Below are 16,657 nucleotides of genomic sequence, written 5' to 3' on the forward strand. Positions count from 1 at the left end.
CCATGATGGCATGGGCAGAGAAGAGCTGATTTCACCCATCATCTGAGACGCGTGACCCAGCTACCTAGACTGACCATCTCAGCTACCACCCAGACCCACATCTGGGACTTTGGGTTGACCCACCCTAACATCTACCCCATCTAAGTCCTGCTGGAGCACATGAAGGGACTGGCCCTGTGGAATGCTACCTGCAGAATCTCCATGACTTGGGGCATAGTATGAATAATAAAAACCCAGAGACAGAAATTGGGGTTCAACCTGAAGGTCAGAAAAACAAAACAGCCAGCCACTGGCATCTTACTTCCGAAATGGCAACCCTGCCTCCAGGAATCTCAGAATGAGACTGTGTCTGAGAGCTGTCTCCTCCTGTTTTTATATTCCTCTCTAGGGCTGGGATTAAACACATGCACGCCTAGGATTAAAGGCGTGCACCAGTACCACCAGGTTTCTATGGCAAACTAGTGTGGTTTACTGGGATTAAAGGTGTTTGTCACCATTGCCTGTTCTGTAAGGCTGATCAGTGCAGTTGTTTTAATCTCTGAACTTTAGGCAAGCTTTACTTATTAAAAGACAAATGAAATATCACTAACAGGGTGGCCACGGAATATCTGAGAGGAGTTTCTGTGAGATCCAGTGATAATGGTGTGCCAGAAGCCAGAGGCCTTGAACCAGACCAACAACTCATTGCAATGAGCATTTGCAAGGAAAGCCGCGCAGAAAAAAGGGTCTACTGTGTGGCGCACCGCGGCGCCTGTGGCAGGGCGGAAGCATAGCATGCACATGCATGGTGAGTCTCACAATGGGTAAGTTGGCCAAAGCAGCCTGTATGAAAGCCACTTCTATAGTAACTCACGACGCACGCTCCTGACCTATCACAACTCGCCAACAGTGACGGCCAGTTACAGAGGTACTAACTAGAAGTATTCCTGCGGTAGCTGCCTTTCCTTAACCCCATAGAAACCCCTGATCCTTTTACAATAAAGAGATTCCGCATCAGAATCTTCCAGAGTCTGTGTCATTGCCCTGAGCCATCTCATCCCCCGCCCCCCAGGGCGGAGACGGGTGGTAGGGCTCAGCTATAGGCTCCCAATGCCGCTAAGAAGAATGAAATGTTGGCGAGGAGGAAAAAGATGGAGGAGCGAGGGAAATGAGAGGAATTGGGGTGCATGATGTGAAATTCCCAAAGAATCAATAAACAAATTATGTTATCTAAAACAACCCACTTTACGTAAACGGACCAACCATATTTTATGTGAGTGAGTCCGATCATCGATCTATAGTTTCAGAAACGAGTAAAATCCTTATTGTCGCCTTCTTTTGGGCTGCCCAACCTTTCTCTTTTAGATTCCCGATTCTGCTACTGCCGGCATATCAGGTTAGTGAACCGCACTCTGAGCTCAGGGAAATTAGGATTGGGGGGTTAGAAGAGGTCTGGACACAGGCTTATGGCTAGTACAGAGACCATGAGCTAATCTCTGTGGCTCTATTCTCCTGGGACCCACAAGAAATGACTGCATAATTAAAAGCAAACAAGCTTATAATTCAAAACTCCAGATTCAGCGATTCTTTGTTTTGATTTTATTATTTTCTGCTCTGATTTTTATGGTATCTTGCTGTCAACTGGGTTTTAATTTGGTTTATGGGTTTTAATTTGGTTTATTCTTTTTTTTTTTTTTGCAAATTTTTGAGTTGTACCATTAAGTTCCGAAGTTGTTAGAAACCTCTGAATTTTAGATGACACATTGTCTACCATCAGTTTCAGGAGCTTGTATCCAGAGCATGTCAAGGACATGATCAAACTTCCATGGAATCAGAGGTAGGGATTATCCCGGAACCTTGGGATTCTGAGTTCAGTTAGCTGAGTGATTCGTTATCAGACCCAGCAAGCCAGTGCACATTTGTCTCCGGACAGCATATGATAAGGTTTATAGCCATAAAATGACAATGCTTTACAGACAAGGTAAATGGCCTACCTGGTGGGTTAACTTGTAGGATTCATGTGTTATTGCCTCACTAGAGGTAAACTCCATAGAGAGAACTTAGTTTTCACTATCCACACACTGAGAACAAAACCTGGCATGAAGAAAGATAAATAGGCAAAGGCTTTGTAGATGAACCAGATGAACTGAGTTCTGCTAAGGTTGCTGTAAAAGTCGAGGCACAAGAAAGCCAACGGGAAACAGCTCTGTCCGGTTGTGTTCGCTCAACCGCATTGCTTGGCTTACACACGTTTCTTCCAGACCATGTTGTGAGTCTTTCCCTTCTTACAGCCACGGCGGCAACATCATTTTCAAGGTATGCACACAGGGCCCTGAGGGAAACATGGTCAATAAGGCAAACGCACAATAAGGCAAAATTTCGGGAAATTACCTATTGTAGATCAGATCTCCACAGAAGACAGCCATCCTTGCCTTGGCATTGCTGCGATCACACTGATCCCAGCTTGGGCTTGGCAATCCTGCACACCTGCTCTAGAGCAAGCACACTGCTCTAGGTGAAGAATATGAATCTGTGATGAATATGAATCTTCACTAGTAGTTTCTTCATTTATGATGGCCTTGAACTACCCAGTGGAGTCAAGTGTTAGGACTTAATTGGTAATTACAGTTGTAACTTATTCTTTTTCTTTTTTTTTTCTTCTTTTTTTTTTTTGGTTTTTCAAGACAGGGTTTCTCTGTGGTTTTGGTTCCTGTCCTGGAACTAGCTCTTGTAGACCAGGCTGGTCTCAAACTCACAGAGATCTGCCTGCCTCTGCCTCCCGAGTGCTGGGATTAAAGGTGTGCGCCACCACCGCCCGGCTCAGTTGTAACTTATTATTTATATGTTGCAGGTTCACCTGAAATTACTTCTAATGCCCGTTTCCTCCACGTATACCTAAAACTGGCCAACAAATACACTTTTAAGTAGAAGAAGACATATTTTTTTATTAGAAGAAGATGTAATTAACTCTAGTATTTAACTCTTGGAAGAGGCACTAAGAAGGAAACATTTTATGTAAAAATTTTGCATTTTTATGTAAAAATTGCAGATTTAAATTTTTTTATATTACTTAAACCTCATGATAAGACTGATTGAAAAGTAGCTTGTTCCCAAGAATTTCATGATAAGCATGGATTTCGTCCCCATCCCTGATAAGTAAAACGAAGCATGGAATATTAGACCTGACCACAGAAAAGGTTCTTACTCACACGTCAGCTTAGATAGAAATGTTAATTCTTTTTGTTGTAAGAACTTGACCTCACAAAGGTGAAGGGGACAAAAATAAAGGCAGTCCAGGATAGTGATAAAGGGAGAAGTATGATTCCTCAAAAATCATAGTATATGAAACATACACACATGGCAGATTGGAACACGGAAGAGGCTTTGCTCCCGAGAGACCAGAAACACAACTGTCCATGGGTCAACCAAATGAAAAAAAAAAAAAAACCAAAAAACAAATCAGTTTTAATTTTTTCCAACTGGCTTCAATGGTCATATCAATGCAAAAGATGTGATCTTGTCAAAGTGACCCTGTTGTCAAATTCAATTCGAGGTCATCGGTCTTATTTACACAGTACTCGCCACGGATTTCCTGCCTTTCATCTCACAACAATTTTCTTCGTGAAGCTGTGGGAGGTCTTGCTTCCTCTTCCTCACAAGCCATGTTATCTTAACAAGTATTGGTTTCTTCCTTGACTTTGAAAAGTGGAGATTCTGACTCCCACTGCTTGAGGACCAGGTGTCCTGAACACATCCTTCAGGTAGGGTCCCCAGCCTCACTTTGACCCAGAGAAGAACTAAACAGAGATTTCTCAAAAGAAAAAATTCAAATGACTGAGAGAAAACTAAGGACTGAAGGAAAAGGTCAATATCCTTGTTCACCAGGGAAATATAAATTAAAACTACTTGGAGATTTCATCTTGTCCAGGGCAGAAAGGCTAATTTCCACAAACCAAATGTAAACAGATGCAGTCACTATGAAAACCAGTGTAAGTCCATCTACTATAAGACCCTGACATTCCACTCCTCGGCGTGTACCCGAAGGACTACATCCTACTATAGAAATACCTGTTCTCATTGCTACTCTAGCACAGTGGCCAGGTTATGGAAACAGCCTCGATGCCTACTAACTGATAAATCGATAATGAAAACGTGGTACATTTATACGGTGGAATATTATCCAGCTGTTAGGAAAAATAAGATTTTCAGATAAATGGTTGGAATTGGAATAATCATTCTGTTTGAGGAAAATCAAGACCCAGAAAGACAGATGTTGTATGTTTTTTTCTCATACGTGGATGTTAGCTGTATATCTTCCAATATGTCTATTTAACTTGGATTGCCCACAGACACCAGGAAACCAGTCAAGGGCCATGGTGGAAGGGGAAGAACACAGTTAAGGTAGAAGAGAGAACTCAGGTGGTGTGAAGTTGGGAATAATGAAGCAGAAAGCCTGGAGTGGAGAGGGAAGATGGGGTGTATAACTAACAGTAAACCCCCCTCGAAAGGCACATGGAAACCAAGCACTGGAGAAGCTGCCAGGAATATACACTTTTGTAAATACAAACAGAGCTCAAACGCTATTGCCTGACAACACGGGTCAAGGACTGTTATCCAGACACCATAGGCTTTCAAATCAAATGCCCAGTTCCAGGCATAGGCTCCTGGAGCTGTTGGGCAGTGGGAGCCACATGGAAACTCCTCAGACATTAAGGGTTACTGCTGCTGCTGTTGGTTACTCTCCACATCTGGATAGTAAGACGATTATTGAGGAATCTGTATTATCGCCAGCGAACATGGAGAACTCAAGCTGGAACTCCCCTGGAAGCTTTATTCCTATTGGGTCATTTTTATGGTGTTGGATGTGCTGTGTCTAGTAATGAGGGAGAAAATCATTGGTCCTACCCAGCTGTGAATTCTGCTGACTGCACGAAGGACTAGCTTAGCAAGATAGGCCCACAGGTCCAGGAGTGATCGGCATGTTACACGAGTAACCAACCACGTTATGGCTGGATTTAAAGTTCATTACCCAAGACAGAATTCATGTTTGGCACCAGTGGGTTCAAGAGCTTGGAACTAGGTAGGCCCTAGGCTCTAGACCTGATATTATTACTGGTCTTTCTGTTAAACGGACATAGTATTAAACTGCCCTTAAAGGCTTGCCATTAAACCCGTAGTGTAGTACGTTTCTCAGCCCTCACAAGAGAAGATTCTTTTACAGGAGATTGCGATTAACAGAGAGAATAAGAGACGGTGCGCTGCTTAAATGGAACATCACAGCCACTCCTCCCAAGGCTCAGGGATCATTGTGGAAGAGATCTCTTCAGAGCTCTGCTCAGTGGATGATGCCTCTCAAACACTCTGAATTATCTTTGTAAAAGGGAGAAAACATAATCATGCACAACCACTTATTACTATATTGTCAGCCTAAGAAAGGAGGACACTGGTCTGTGAGAACCTCTGGAGACACTTCCTTGAGAAAGAAAGAAAACTTTGCTAATCCAATTGATTTCAATTTATGAGAAGTTTACAAATTAAATGGTATCAGTCTCGCTTTAACAGTGTAAGAGCGAAAGGCAGGCATGGCTGGACGGCAGCCGTCACCTTGAGTTTGCTTTACTCCAGAGACCAAAAAGCAGCCTATGTGGGCTAAGAGTCAAATGATTCTTGGTTTCACGGGAGGTTGAACACCAGAAAATGAAGCATTGATGAAGAAATTGATGTTTCTTGTATTGTTGAAATAGAAAAGTGATTAGCAAACCCAATTAAAAATAGCACTCATAATAGACGAGAATACTAGACGCACTCGGATAAAGTAGATTTCGCAAAAATAGAGAGCGCTTGATATGATTTTATCAAAACACCCTTGGAGACATGAATAAAACAGGTGCTTTCATAGGATAACAAACATTTTAAAAACTGAACTCAGGAAAACCAGAGACTCTAGAAGATGAATCATGGCGGGAGAAAGTCAGTCAGTCATAAAAGGTGCCAATTCTTCCTTCAAACAGAACCAAATCAAAGCTTGCTGAGAAACAAAGAACTGAGTAATTTCAAAGGTTCCGTCTTCAAAGACTTGGGGCCTCTAGTGCTAGTTCAGCTACTTCACAGGAAAGACAAGCTGATGCTTTCATCACGGCCTAGGTATGATAGTAAAGGCCGAGAAAAAGAAGATGCCAGATAATCAGCATATGCAAATGTTGATGTAAATTCATATGCAAACACGCAGAATTTAGGGGTACATGATAACCATACGCTATTTAGATTGAATGTAGTTTATCCAAGGAATGAACTCAGGTATTGGGCTTAGTGGCTAGCTCCTTTATGGTGATACTTTACTTATATTTTAATAAATAAAGCTCGCCTGAAGATCAGAGGGTTAAGCCACTAGAGGCCAGGCAGTGGTGTCACACACCTTTAATCCCAGGATTTGGAGGACAGAGGCAGATGGATCTCTGTGAGTTCAAGGCCACCCTGAACTAAACAAGATCAATGCAGAAACAGATCCAGGTGGTGGTGGCTCACACCTTTAATCCCAGTGTTTGGGAGTCACATGTCTTTAATCCCAGCACTAGAGGGAAAAGAAGGCAGGAGGAGACAGAGGCTCAGGGCTCGGTCTGCAGTCGCCCAGCTTTGGTAGAGGTGAGACTTCTTCAGTGGCTTGACTGTTTTGCTTTTCTCATCTTCAGCTTGAACCCCACTATCCGTCTCTGGGTTTTTATTATTCATCTACACACCTTTGCCCACTGAGTCATCTAGCCAGCTCTTATCATTTTCTAAAAATAATAAAAAAAAACCATTTCAATGAAATAGGAATTGAATGTATTTTCTGGAAGTGGCAAACACTGCTCTGGAAGGAAAGCCAGTATTGTGTTTAACAGGATTAAGACGTGACTTTTGTTGTTGTTGTTTTTTTTTTTTTTTTTTTTTTTTTTTTTTTTTTTGAGACAGGGTTTCTCAAGATGTGACTTTATTAAACTCATGAGGAAAACAGTTTTTCCATAATCTAAATTACTGGTGTTCTAAAAGAAATAAGGATCTGTTTCATTGACTGTAAAGATCAACGAGAGGTATGAAAACAAGAAATCAGAAGGTGTCTAGCACCATGGAACAGCCCCATAATTTGAGCACTTGAGAGGTTCAGGAAGGGATAGAGTGTGTAGGGCCAGCCTGAGTTACATACAAAAATAAAATCTGCAAAGGGGGAGAAAAAAGCCAAAAGAACACCCAACCCCTCAAACAACAGAAAGTGAGGGTATTTGTTATTTGTGTGTGATGTTCATATATGTTCCCAAAGCCTAGGGAACAGAACAAAAAAGATGCAGAAATAAAAAGATATATTTGTTAGGGCACACATAAAATTAACATTCAAGAAAAAAAAACAGATTAGGTATCTATATTCTAGTCAGGAAATGGGCTTAATAATTTACCTTATACTTTTCTTCTTCCAACAGAATATCAACACCACAAGAGAGAGATACTATTAGTTTATTACTTTATCCTTGAAATCCTCTACAACAAGAAAGAAGAAAGAAGAGCAAGAGTTGGCCAGATGGATCAGCAGGTAAAGTCACCTGCTGCCAACAGGAATGATTCCCAGGAGTTCCCCTCTGACATCCAGTGCCTTCCAATAAATAAGTAAGTACATACATAAATAAGTAAAGAACTGCAAAAATATCTTAGTAAGTAAAATAATAAGGAGAGATGAAAATATCCAACATAATGGCATCGAAGAGAAGGAACAAATTTTACTATGTGTACCATGGATGTGCAGTGTTGTGCAGGGACAGATGGTAAAGATGCAGAAGAGAACGGAAGGTGACTCTAGCCACTGGCCGGTTTCTGATTTAATGATAAAACAAAAGAAGAGATACTTTCCAGCTAACACATAATGTTTCAACGTGAATTCATTTAAAAAGGGAGCACCTAGGCCATTCTGTAAAACTCCGTGCATTTAAAGGGCTGACACCATATAAAATTTATCCTGAATAAAATTATTAGAAATTAATACCAGAAAAAATCCAGAGAATTCAAAATGTTTGAAGAAGAAAAAGAGCAATTCTAATAGAAATTGCAAGGGAAAATAAAACCTCTTCAGCTGAGTGGAAAGGGAAAATATGGTATTTCCAAATTTATGGAGTTCAGTTAAAGAGATGTTCAGAGGAAATTTATAGCTAAATGCTTTATTGAAGAGAAAAATAGAGTCACTGGTCTGAGGACATACCTCGAAAAGCTATAAAGGAACAGTAAATCAAGCACACTACTGAAAAACGAGATGGCAAGGAGCACAGTAAAAGATATTGAAACAAAACCACAGAGAAACAGAATCAATCTTCCCGAAAAATTATTCTGTAACATTGCTTCAAAATTTATACTAACAAATTCAAATACTCACATAAATGATATAAATTGCCCATAGGTATATAAATTATCAGAACTAGTTTGTAAAGTGACAGAAAATTTGAACAAACATGAGTGAAGAAAAGAAACTGAGTTACCTACTGAAAATGATTTTAATCAAAGTGCAGCTTGGGTGCCTTCATTGGTGATTTCATCCAAATGTTCAAGGAAAAGAAAAGCTAGACCCTTTCAGAATGGAGGGGACTGGGTGGGATATATTTTCCAGCTCATTTTAAGAGACTATTATTATTCTACCATCAAAGACAAAGACCATAAGAAACAGACACAACGTTCTCTGTCCATCCCCAACAAAAAAAAAAACAGGCAAACAACCAGCAACGTTCAAGAACATAGCATGGAGCCGGGCGGTGGTGGCACATGCCTTTAATCCCAGCACTCAGGAGGCAGAGGCAGGTGGATCTCTGTGAGTTCAAGGCCAGCCTGGTCTACAAGAGCTAGTTCCAGGACAGGAACCAAAAGCTACGGAGAAACCCTGTCTCAAAAATCAAAAAAAAAAAAATAATAATAATAATAAAATAGCATGGTCAGGTGGTGCAGTGTCCAGAACACAGAATTAGAATCTAAGCCATGTTATACACTCACTATATTAAAGAACAAAGGGTGGGAACTACACAACCATTTCAGTGTGTGAGGAAGACATGTTTGAGGAGGTTAAAGACTCACTGATCACGAGAAGCCACATCCAATCAAGATTGATAGGATTTTTCTCAATTTGATAGGGGGGCACCTTAAAACCTTATACCTAATATTATAGTAAATAGTCCAAGACGAATGATTTCCCCTAAACCAGCAGCAACAACGAAAGTACACCTCTTGAGATGTCGTCTGTTTAGCATCACACACACTTGGAAATTTAGCGAATTAAGAAGTCCTGGCTGACTTTAGATGACAATTTAAAGGTGCCTAGAATTATCTGGCCAGAGAGCCTCAGTTGAGGAAATGTCTAGGTCACATGTACAAAAGACACTGGGCATGTGTGGGGGTTACTTTGTTTGTTAGTTCATGGATGGAGGAGGGCCCAGCCAACTGTGGCCCGTGTCATCTCTAGGCAGGTGGTGCTGAGATTCACACTAAAGCTAGCCAATTACAAGCTGGCCTGCCTTCCAGCTGGCAAGCAACTGTTTCCAAGAATCCTGCATCAGCTGATAAGTGAGCTCCTCAGTTGGAAGCAATGCTGTATGGAAGAGAAAACAGGTGGCCTTCAAGGCCCTGCCAGGGAAGAAGTTCTTTCCCTCAATGATGGACTATGATGGAGAACTGTAAGCTGAGAAAAGTCATGTCTTTCCCTGAGTTGCTAGTGATCAATTCTTTGTTGCAGGCCCAGAAAGGAAAATAAAACAAACTCAAGGAAAATGTGTCAGGGACTTACAAATTCAGAAAAAGGAAAGGGAAGATCTAATTATATAGAAAAGATTACAGAACAACAAAAATCATGCAAGTTTACATATATTAGCCGTAAATAAATGGAAGGCAACATTAAGAATGTTAAAAGCACTGGCTACTCTTGCAGATGAGCTGGGTTCTGTTCCCAGCACCCACCTGGCAGCTCACAACCATTCACATCTCTAGTTCTAGAGGATCTTATGCTCTTTTCTGACTTCTCAGGTATCAGGCATGCACACAATACACAGACAGACATGAGAGCAAAGCGTGCACACACATAGAATAAACTTAAAATAATAGAAATACTAAGAAGCTTAATACAAGAAGCTTGGGGTTTGTACTTGAAGACCTTGCTGAGAGAAACTGAAGGAGATTTAAACAAGAGGAGCTGTGTCTCATTTGTAGGTCAAAAAGTTCAGTCTGAAGTTGGGAAGTTGTTCTGTAATAGCATGGCCTCTGGAGGTCTTTTACTGAACAGAGTAAATACAAAGTCATTGTCTGTGGGATACTGAATCACACATGGAGAATCTACACCACTTTCCCTCACCACAAGGCTCAGGACCATTTCAAAAGAAGGGGTAGAAACATGTTAAGAACCAGAGGCTGAAGAGGAGCCAAGAGAAGCAGTGTTTTCTGGACTTGACAGGGGAGGTGCACTCAGGAGCTCAGGGTACCTGGAGTTGCCTGCACAGGGTCTGGACAAGGCCACACCCCTAAACTTTCCAGCATGGAACATCAGGGGCTCTTGAGCCTCCACCCCAACAGAGAAGAGCCAGTTTTCTTTAAGGGTGTGGCCCCCAAGGTCAACCATGCTCTACTGGATGGCCCTAATCCTGGCACATATGGGTAATACAAATTGGATTTGCTGGGTTATTAAAAGTGTTAGGGGGGCATTTGAGAAGTTGGAATAAAGACAGGAGGTGGGGTGGACCTGGGAGAAATTAGAGAGGACTAAGGGATAAATCAGATCAAAATACGTTGCAGATACATATAAAATTCTAAGAATTAATAAAAACTTTATATATATTAAAAAGGCCAATTCTAACATCTCTATTTATATGAAAATTCAAAGACCTAGAATAACCAAAACTATTTTGTAAAGGAGGAAAATTTGGAGGACCTCACACCAATTTCAAGATTTAGCACAAAGCTACAACAATCTAGAAAGTGTTGCATTAACATAAGAATGGACAGGCATACAAAGGGAACTGAATAGACAGTTTGGAAACAAACCTTTGCATCTCTGTGAGTTCATTTTCATCACGAGTGCCAAGACTTTTCAGTGAGAAAGAACAGGTTTTATTGTTTTTTTCAGCCAATACTGCTATAATGATTTGTATACATGTGCAAAATAAAAATGAATTTAAGTCCATAGTACTACATAAACGTCAACTTTAAACTAGCTTAGAGCACTAAGACTAGACTTTCTAGAAGAAAACAGGGAAAACTTTGTGACTTTAGGTTAAGCAAAGACAAGATGCCAAAAGAATGAGCTATGTTAAAATGGACCTGAAACATTTTCTTTTACTCAGTCACAACCCCATAATCCTCTGTCCTTCTGCCCAAAAGGCACCGATGAGAAAACGGACAGATAATCCACAGAGCTGAAGGAAGCATTTGAGGATCATCTGTTGACTTAGAATTTGCATATATAATGAGCTTTTGTAATTTAGGAGGACAAATAGGTTGCTGATATAGTGTGACAGAGACTCGTTTAGCATGTGTCAGGCCTTGGGTTCAATTCTCATTACAAAAGAAGAAAAAAAAAGAAAATTAATAGTCCAATATAAAATTGGGAAAATAATTAATGAAATACGTTACTAAAGAAGTCTATGAATACCAATAAACACATAAAAACATGTCAAAATATCAGAGATATCTAAGTTAAAACCGTGAAAAAGTATCAGTAAGTCTACTTTCAATAGAATGACTGCACTAAAGATTTTTTAAGTCAAATGTAAGAAACAATGCAAAAACTAGGACTTCAGAAATTGTTATGGTGTCTTTGCTTTAGGGAATATAGAAGCTAGTCATTTCGGAAGCCATCTAGACAATTTATTAACAGTTTAAATATATTCTTTTTATATAACCCAGCAATACCATTTCTGGGCATCTACTTCCCAAACTGAGAACATCAGTCTAAGCAGACAGTTGCATCCAAATGTTCAGAAAAGTATTATTCATAGATGGCCAAAAATGAAAGCAGCTCAGCTCAACACCCACTGTGAGTATTGTGGTTCGTCAGGCACTTTCATGAAAGGCTCTCCCAATGAGGGATGGCATTTGGGTACAAAGTGATTAATAAAAGGTCCGTGCCCCTGAACAGTAAAGGCAATAAAAGAAATGAACTTTTTTGTGTATCTGTTCGGTGAGTCTCACGAGCACTGTGATAAACAGAACACTACAGATCATATGATGTTGGTCATAAAAATACTCTGAAAGATGAAACAATTCAGGAAAGCAGATTAGTGGTTCCTCGAGGCTGAAGGTAGGAGAGGAGAGGGGTGACAAAGGGATCTGAGCATACAGGGGATGAAGCATCTTTGCTACAAGCCACGGGGTTACTCAGCAATTAATCAGTCTCATTTTACAAGGTAAACCCACCAGAGCCAGAGACTCTGTATGGAAGATTAAACCAAACGCGAAGCGTGTTGGAATTATTGCCTTGTGAACAAAGTGGCCATTTCTGGCTGTAGATTTCTCCTGTAGCTTATCCCCTTCTGTTACAAATTGGAGATTTAGCTTCCACAGTTCAGCACGATTTGCTCATTTCCTGGGTACCATTTCTCCCACGCATTTGGGGTTTACTGATTACATCCCCTAACTATGTGTGAAAACAGTCACACAGTTAAGAAACCTGCTTCGCACTACCAGGTCTCTGTCCCTTTCTTCACTGTAAAAATAGAGATCGGCCTTCCTACAATTGTCTTTATTGAGAGGTATTTGGTCGGTGTTTAGGGTCCAGGCAAAAGTATTCCATTTAAGGCATTCCCAGATATCCAAGGGCATAGAATTACTGCATGCCTAAAGCTGCTGATCTGTAGCTGGGGAAAGTAAGCGTGCCCTCGTTTTACCTTCCTTAGAGAGGAGAAAAGTGATGACCTAAAAGGAACCTTGCATTAAAAGATTCCTAACTCCTTGGGCTCACTTTCACCTCAGTTTATTGATGATTTTAGTCAGGAGATTTACGGCTTGTGTTTTACTCTCAGGAAAAATAATTCACCATCTACGCTCAAACCGGAGGAGAACAAACCTCCAGAGCTGCCTCTGATAGGCATCCAGCCCTGGATCAGATGATTTAGAGGCCTGGGTCTCCCCTTTGTTTCAACCACTTAGAGTAAATGCTGCAAACTTCAGATCTAAAAGGCCTTCAGAGTTTGCTACATTTGGTCAAAGTGCTAATGGACCAAGGGTCATAAACTTCCCTTGTGTGTACATAGGTGGCCTGGGCCTGGTTATTTTCTAAGCCTGCAGGATTTTGTGGATCTCTATAGCTGGGTAAGAACAAAGAGAATGGACAGAAGCTGGAGCAGGAATTGGAGCAAAAGTGTCCCAGAAATTAGCAGAAATAGGAAAATGAAGAAGAAGGAGATGGAGAAAGAGCAGGAGCAGAAGCAGAGGAAGCAGAAGGAGCAGGAGCAGGAGCAGGAGCAGGAGAAGCAGAAGCAGAAGCAGAAGCAGAAGCAGAAGAAGAAGAAGAAGAAGAAGAAGAAGAAGAAGAAGAAGAAGAAGAAGAAGAAGAAGGGAGGAGGAGGAGGAGGAGGAGGAGGAGGAGAAGGAGAAGAAGAAGAAGAAGAAGAAGAAGAAGAAGAAGAAGAAGAAGAAGAAGAAGAAGAAGAAGAAGAAGAAAGGAGGAGGAGAAGAAGAAGGTAGCAGAGAATTGGAATTAGAATTGAGACAGAGAATTAAAATTATAGACAGAATTATAGACAGAAATTATAGACAGAATAGAAGAATTAGAACAGAGAACAAGAAAGATATAATAATAAGAGACACACTGTGGAAAAATCATCTGTGAGTTGGTTCATTTCCTCTCAGAACCCCTTAGTTATTTTTTCCCTCACCAAGTGTGGCCTTAGCTGGACTGTGAAGGGGTCTTAGAGGATGGTATCTCAAAAGACCCTGATTGATGTTCTAGGAGGAATGGTGCTCATTGTGTAACTATACCATTGAAGAACTCAGTGAAATATATACTTGCAATCGACAAAGGTTATGATATATAAACTACACCATATGGTAATATTTTTAATAAGTTAAATATTTCCTTCTAATCAAGATGTTTTAAATCAAAACGTACACATGCATTTTGCCATTCCAACTTCATTAGAATATATATTTCATATATGTGTCACCAGACTACATACTGCCTATAGATATACTTACAATGTATATTTTCTTCTAAGAAAAAGACTGAAAATATAGGTAGGACAGAAAATTACTTTTCATTGTACGCTTTCCAAATTAGGTACTAAAAATATTCAGCTACCTGTATCATTGCTTTATAGGTAAAAATACTAAAAAATAAGAAAAACAGCCATGGTCCTGAAATAAGGACCTAGCCTTGCGGATCATCTAAATGAGGTCATAAGCACTTCTGAGTGTCCTGTAACAAGAGAATTCAAAATATCACACAATCATGGTGCGGTGTCTTACTAACTTCAGAGAAGAGTGAACACTGTTGAAATTCTGGGAGCCTCAGTAGGCAGACAAGGACTTTCAGATTGCACGGTGCTTTCAGTGAGAAAGGAAAGACATCGCTCACCTAAAGGAACAAAATGCAGCCCCAAGTCTCATCACTGAAGAACGGAGAAAGTGATCAGAGCGAGCGAGAAAAGGAGGGAGAGCAGGATTGAGGGAGAGGTCAGAGACCATAAAAGGGAGGAGAGCAAGGCTGCCCTGCTCAACACATGCACACGAACACACATACACACACACACACGTACACACTAAAATGCTTTCAGAAAGGCACAAATTATAGTACAGCAAAGAATTCAAAGCATTTTCCTCTTATGCTACAATTTAAAAGAAGCTATTTAAAAACATGTGTTTAAATTTCTTTCTGTGAGCCAAACAATGGCTACAATACATCGATTTTTTTCAGCTATACCACTTAATATTAGAAATATTGTCCCAAAATTTGAGTTTTTCAATTGAACATTAGGAATATGTGATTGTTTAAATTAGAAATATTTGCCTTAATCTTAAACAAGCAGTTCAAGAAGTCAAAATACACCATCAACCCTTAATTACTCAAATTCACTTGCCACTTTATGACAATGCCGTATGAAGGCAAAAATGTGTGACTATTTTGTTATCATACTAATTTCCCCTCGGTCATGGGAACTTTGCATCGTGTTGCTCGGAAAAGGCATAGCACTTGCTGAGTCAATAATGTAACCCTTCCTTGAAGAGTTGCAGAGAGGCCAGCAACCCATAAACATACTTCTCTCAGCTTTGACTTCTTTTACTTGCATTTTTAAAATGACAGCTCCCACGCTGTCTTGGGAGCTTGAAGAGGCAATCACGTGTGTTCACACAGGTTTGTCATGCATTGACTGCGCCACCATACTGCTCTTGACCCTTCTCTGTTGCAGCTCCAGGGTCAGCTGAGTTTGGCAGACACAGAGCGAGGCATGCACCTGCTGTTACCGTCGGGTGAGAAGGCCTGACAAGCCTGCGGTGCCATCCCACAGCTGAGGATTAAGGGCTCCCCGCCCTGTGTCCTGTTAGCTGAGAGGGACGAAAACCTGCTCCACCTGTGCCTCGTCCTTCACAGCAGCAGAGAAGTAAGGAAAGGGCCTTAGCTTTGCCCCATTAATTTTCCACAAAGACGGAGAGAAGAGCTGTAGGGATTCAAAGCTCCGACGAGTCTCTTAAATTGTGTTCCATGTTCTTCCTAGAGCTCTCAGTCCTAGCCTGTCCCATTGCTTTCTACCTGGCTCATGGCAGACAATCTTATCCATGGCAATAGATAGTTGTGTCCCATAGTAGCAGATTGTTCTAGTCACTTATTTGATCTGAACCCAGCTCCTAGTGGCCCTTTGGAGGAGTGGACTGGCCTCTCCAATGCTGGCCTGGAACCCACATATGCTTCCTGGTATTGCTTCCCTCAGTAAACCAACAGTCATGGACTGAGTTCTGTACAGAATCGAGTTCTGAACCTATGTGACAGAATGTAATATATCCATAGCCGGGACCCATTCTTTACTCTCCCAATCTATATTGCTAGGTTGGTTAAGACTGGAACACTACTATCATAGCATTTAATGTAAGACTCAGAAACCCAGATATTAAGTTCACAGTTTTCTCTCTGCCCTTTTCACTTTTTTTTTTTTTTAAATAACGGCATGATTTTACGCCAGGCTAAAGAAACCTTCATTTGACCAATGTTTTTATAAAGAGTTCTCATCTACCCACACACTGTATTGCCACATCCGTGTTTGTCTTACCTCCTCGATGGATGACCAAGGAAGTCTCACTTCCGACGGGGCAGTCCTTCAGTATATCCACTACTTCCGTATGGCTCAGGTTCTGTACATTCTGCTGGTTGATCTCAACAATGAGGTCTCCTTCGCACAGCCCAGGGCATCCCTGAACGTCAAGTATTTGTTTCACCCGCTGTCCCGTGGGACTGTCTGCAATGGTGAAGCCAAATCCCTGGGCACCTTTCACAATGGTTAAGGTCATGAGTTCAGCTTGTGTGGCTCCGGATGAAGCCATAGACACATTGTCGTCATGGACGGGTGGTGGATACGTGCCATCGAGCTGACCGTCAGCTGGCATGGAGTGCAAAGAATGAGGTGGTCGATCTGTAATATCTGGGACTGACTGTGAGGTCCGAGAGATGTATTCCAAATACGTCTCATAGTTATGT

General features: G+C 41.1%; 1 protein-coding gene across 9 annotated transcripts in view; it reads right to left on the reverse strand.

The window, feature by feature from the left end:
• Magi2 (membrane associated guanylate kinase, WW and PDZ domain containing 2) overlaps nucleotides 1–16,657 on the reverse strand; it is a 1,220,672-nt gene that overhangs the window by 198,159 nt on the left and 1,005,856 nt on the right. For all 9 annotated transcript variants that reach the window (XM_057758561.1, XM_057758559.1, XM_057758560.1 and 6 more), the window contains one exon: nucleotides 16,233–16,657. This exon is cut by the window's right edge and continues 214 nt beyond it. In XM_057758561.1, coding sequence (XP_057614544.1) covers nucleotides 16,233–16,657 — 425 coding nt within the window. The remainder of the gene's footprint in view (nucleotides 1–16,232) is intronic.

This window comes from Chionomys nivalis, chromosome 26 (genome assembly GCF_950005125.1).
Source record: "Chionomys nivalis chromosome 26, mChiNiv1.1, whole genome shotgun sequence".
NCBI classification, from domain to species: domain Eukaryota; kingdom Metazoa; phylum Chordata; class Mammalia; order Rodentia; family Cricetidae; genus Chionomys; species Chionomys nivalis.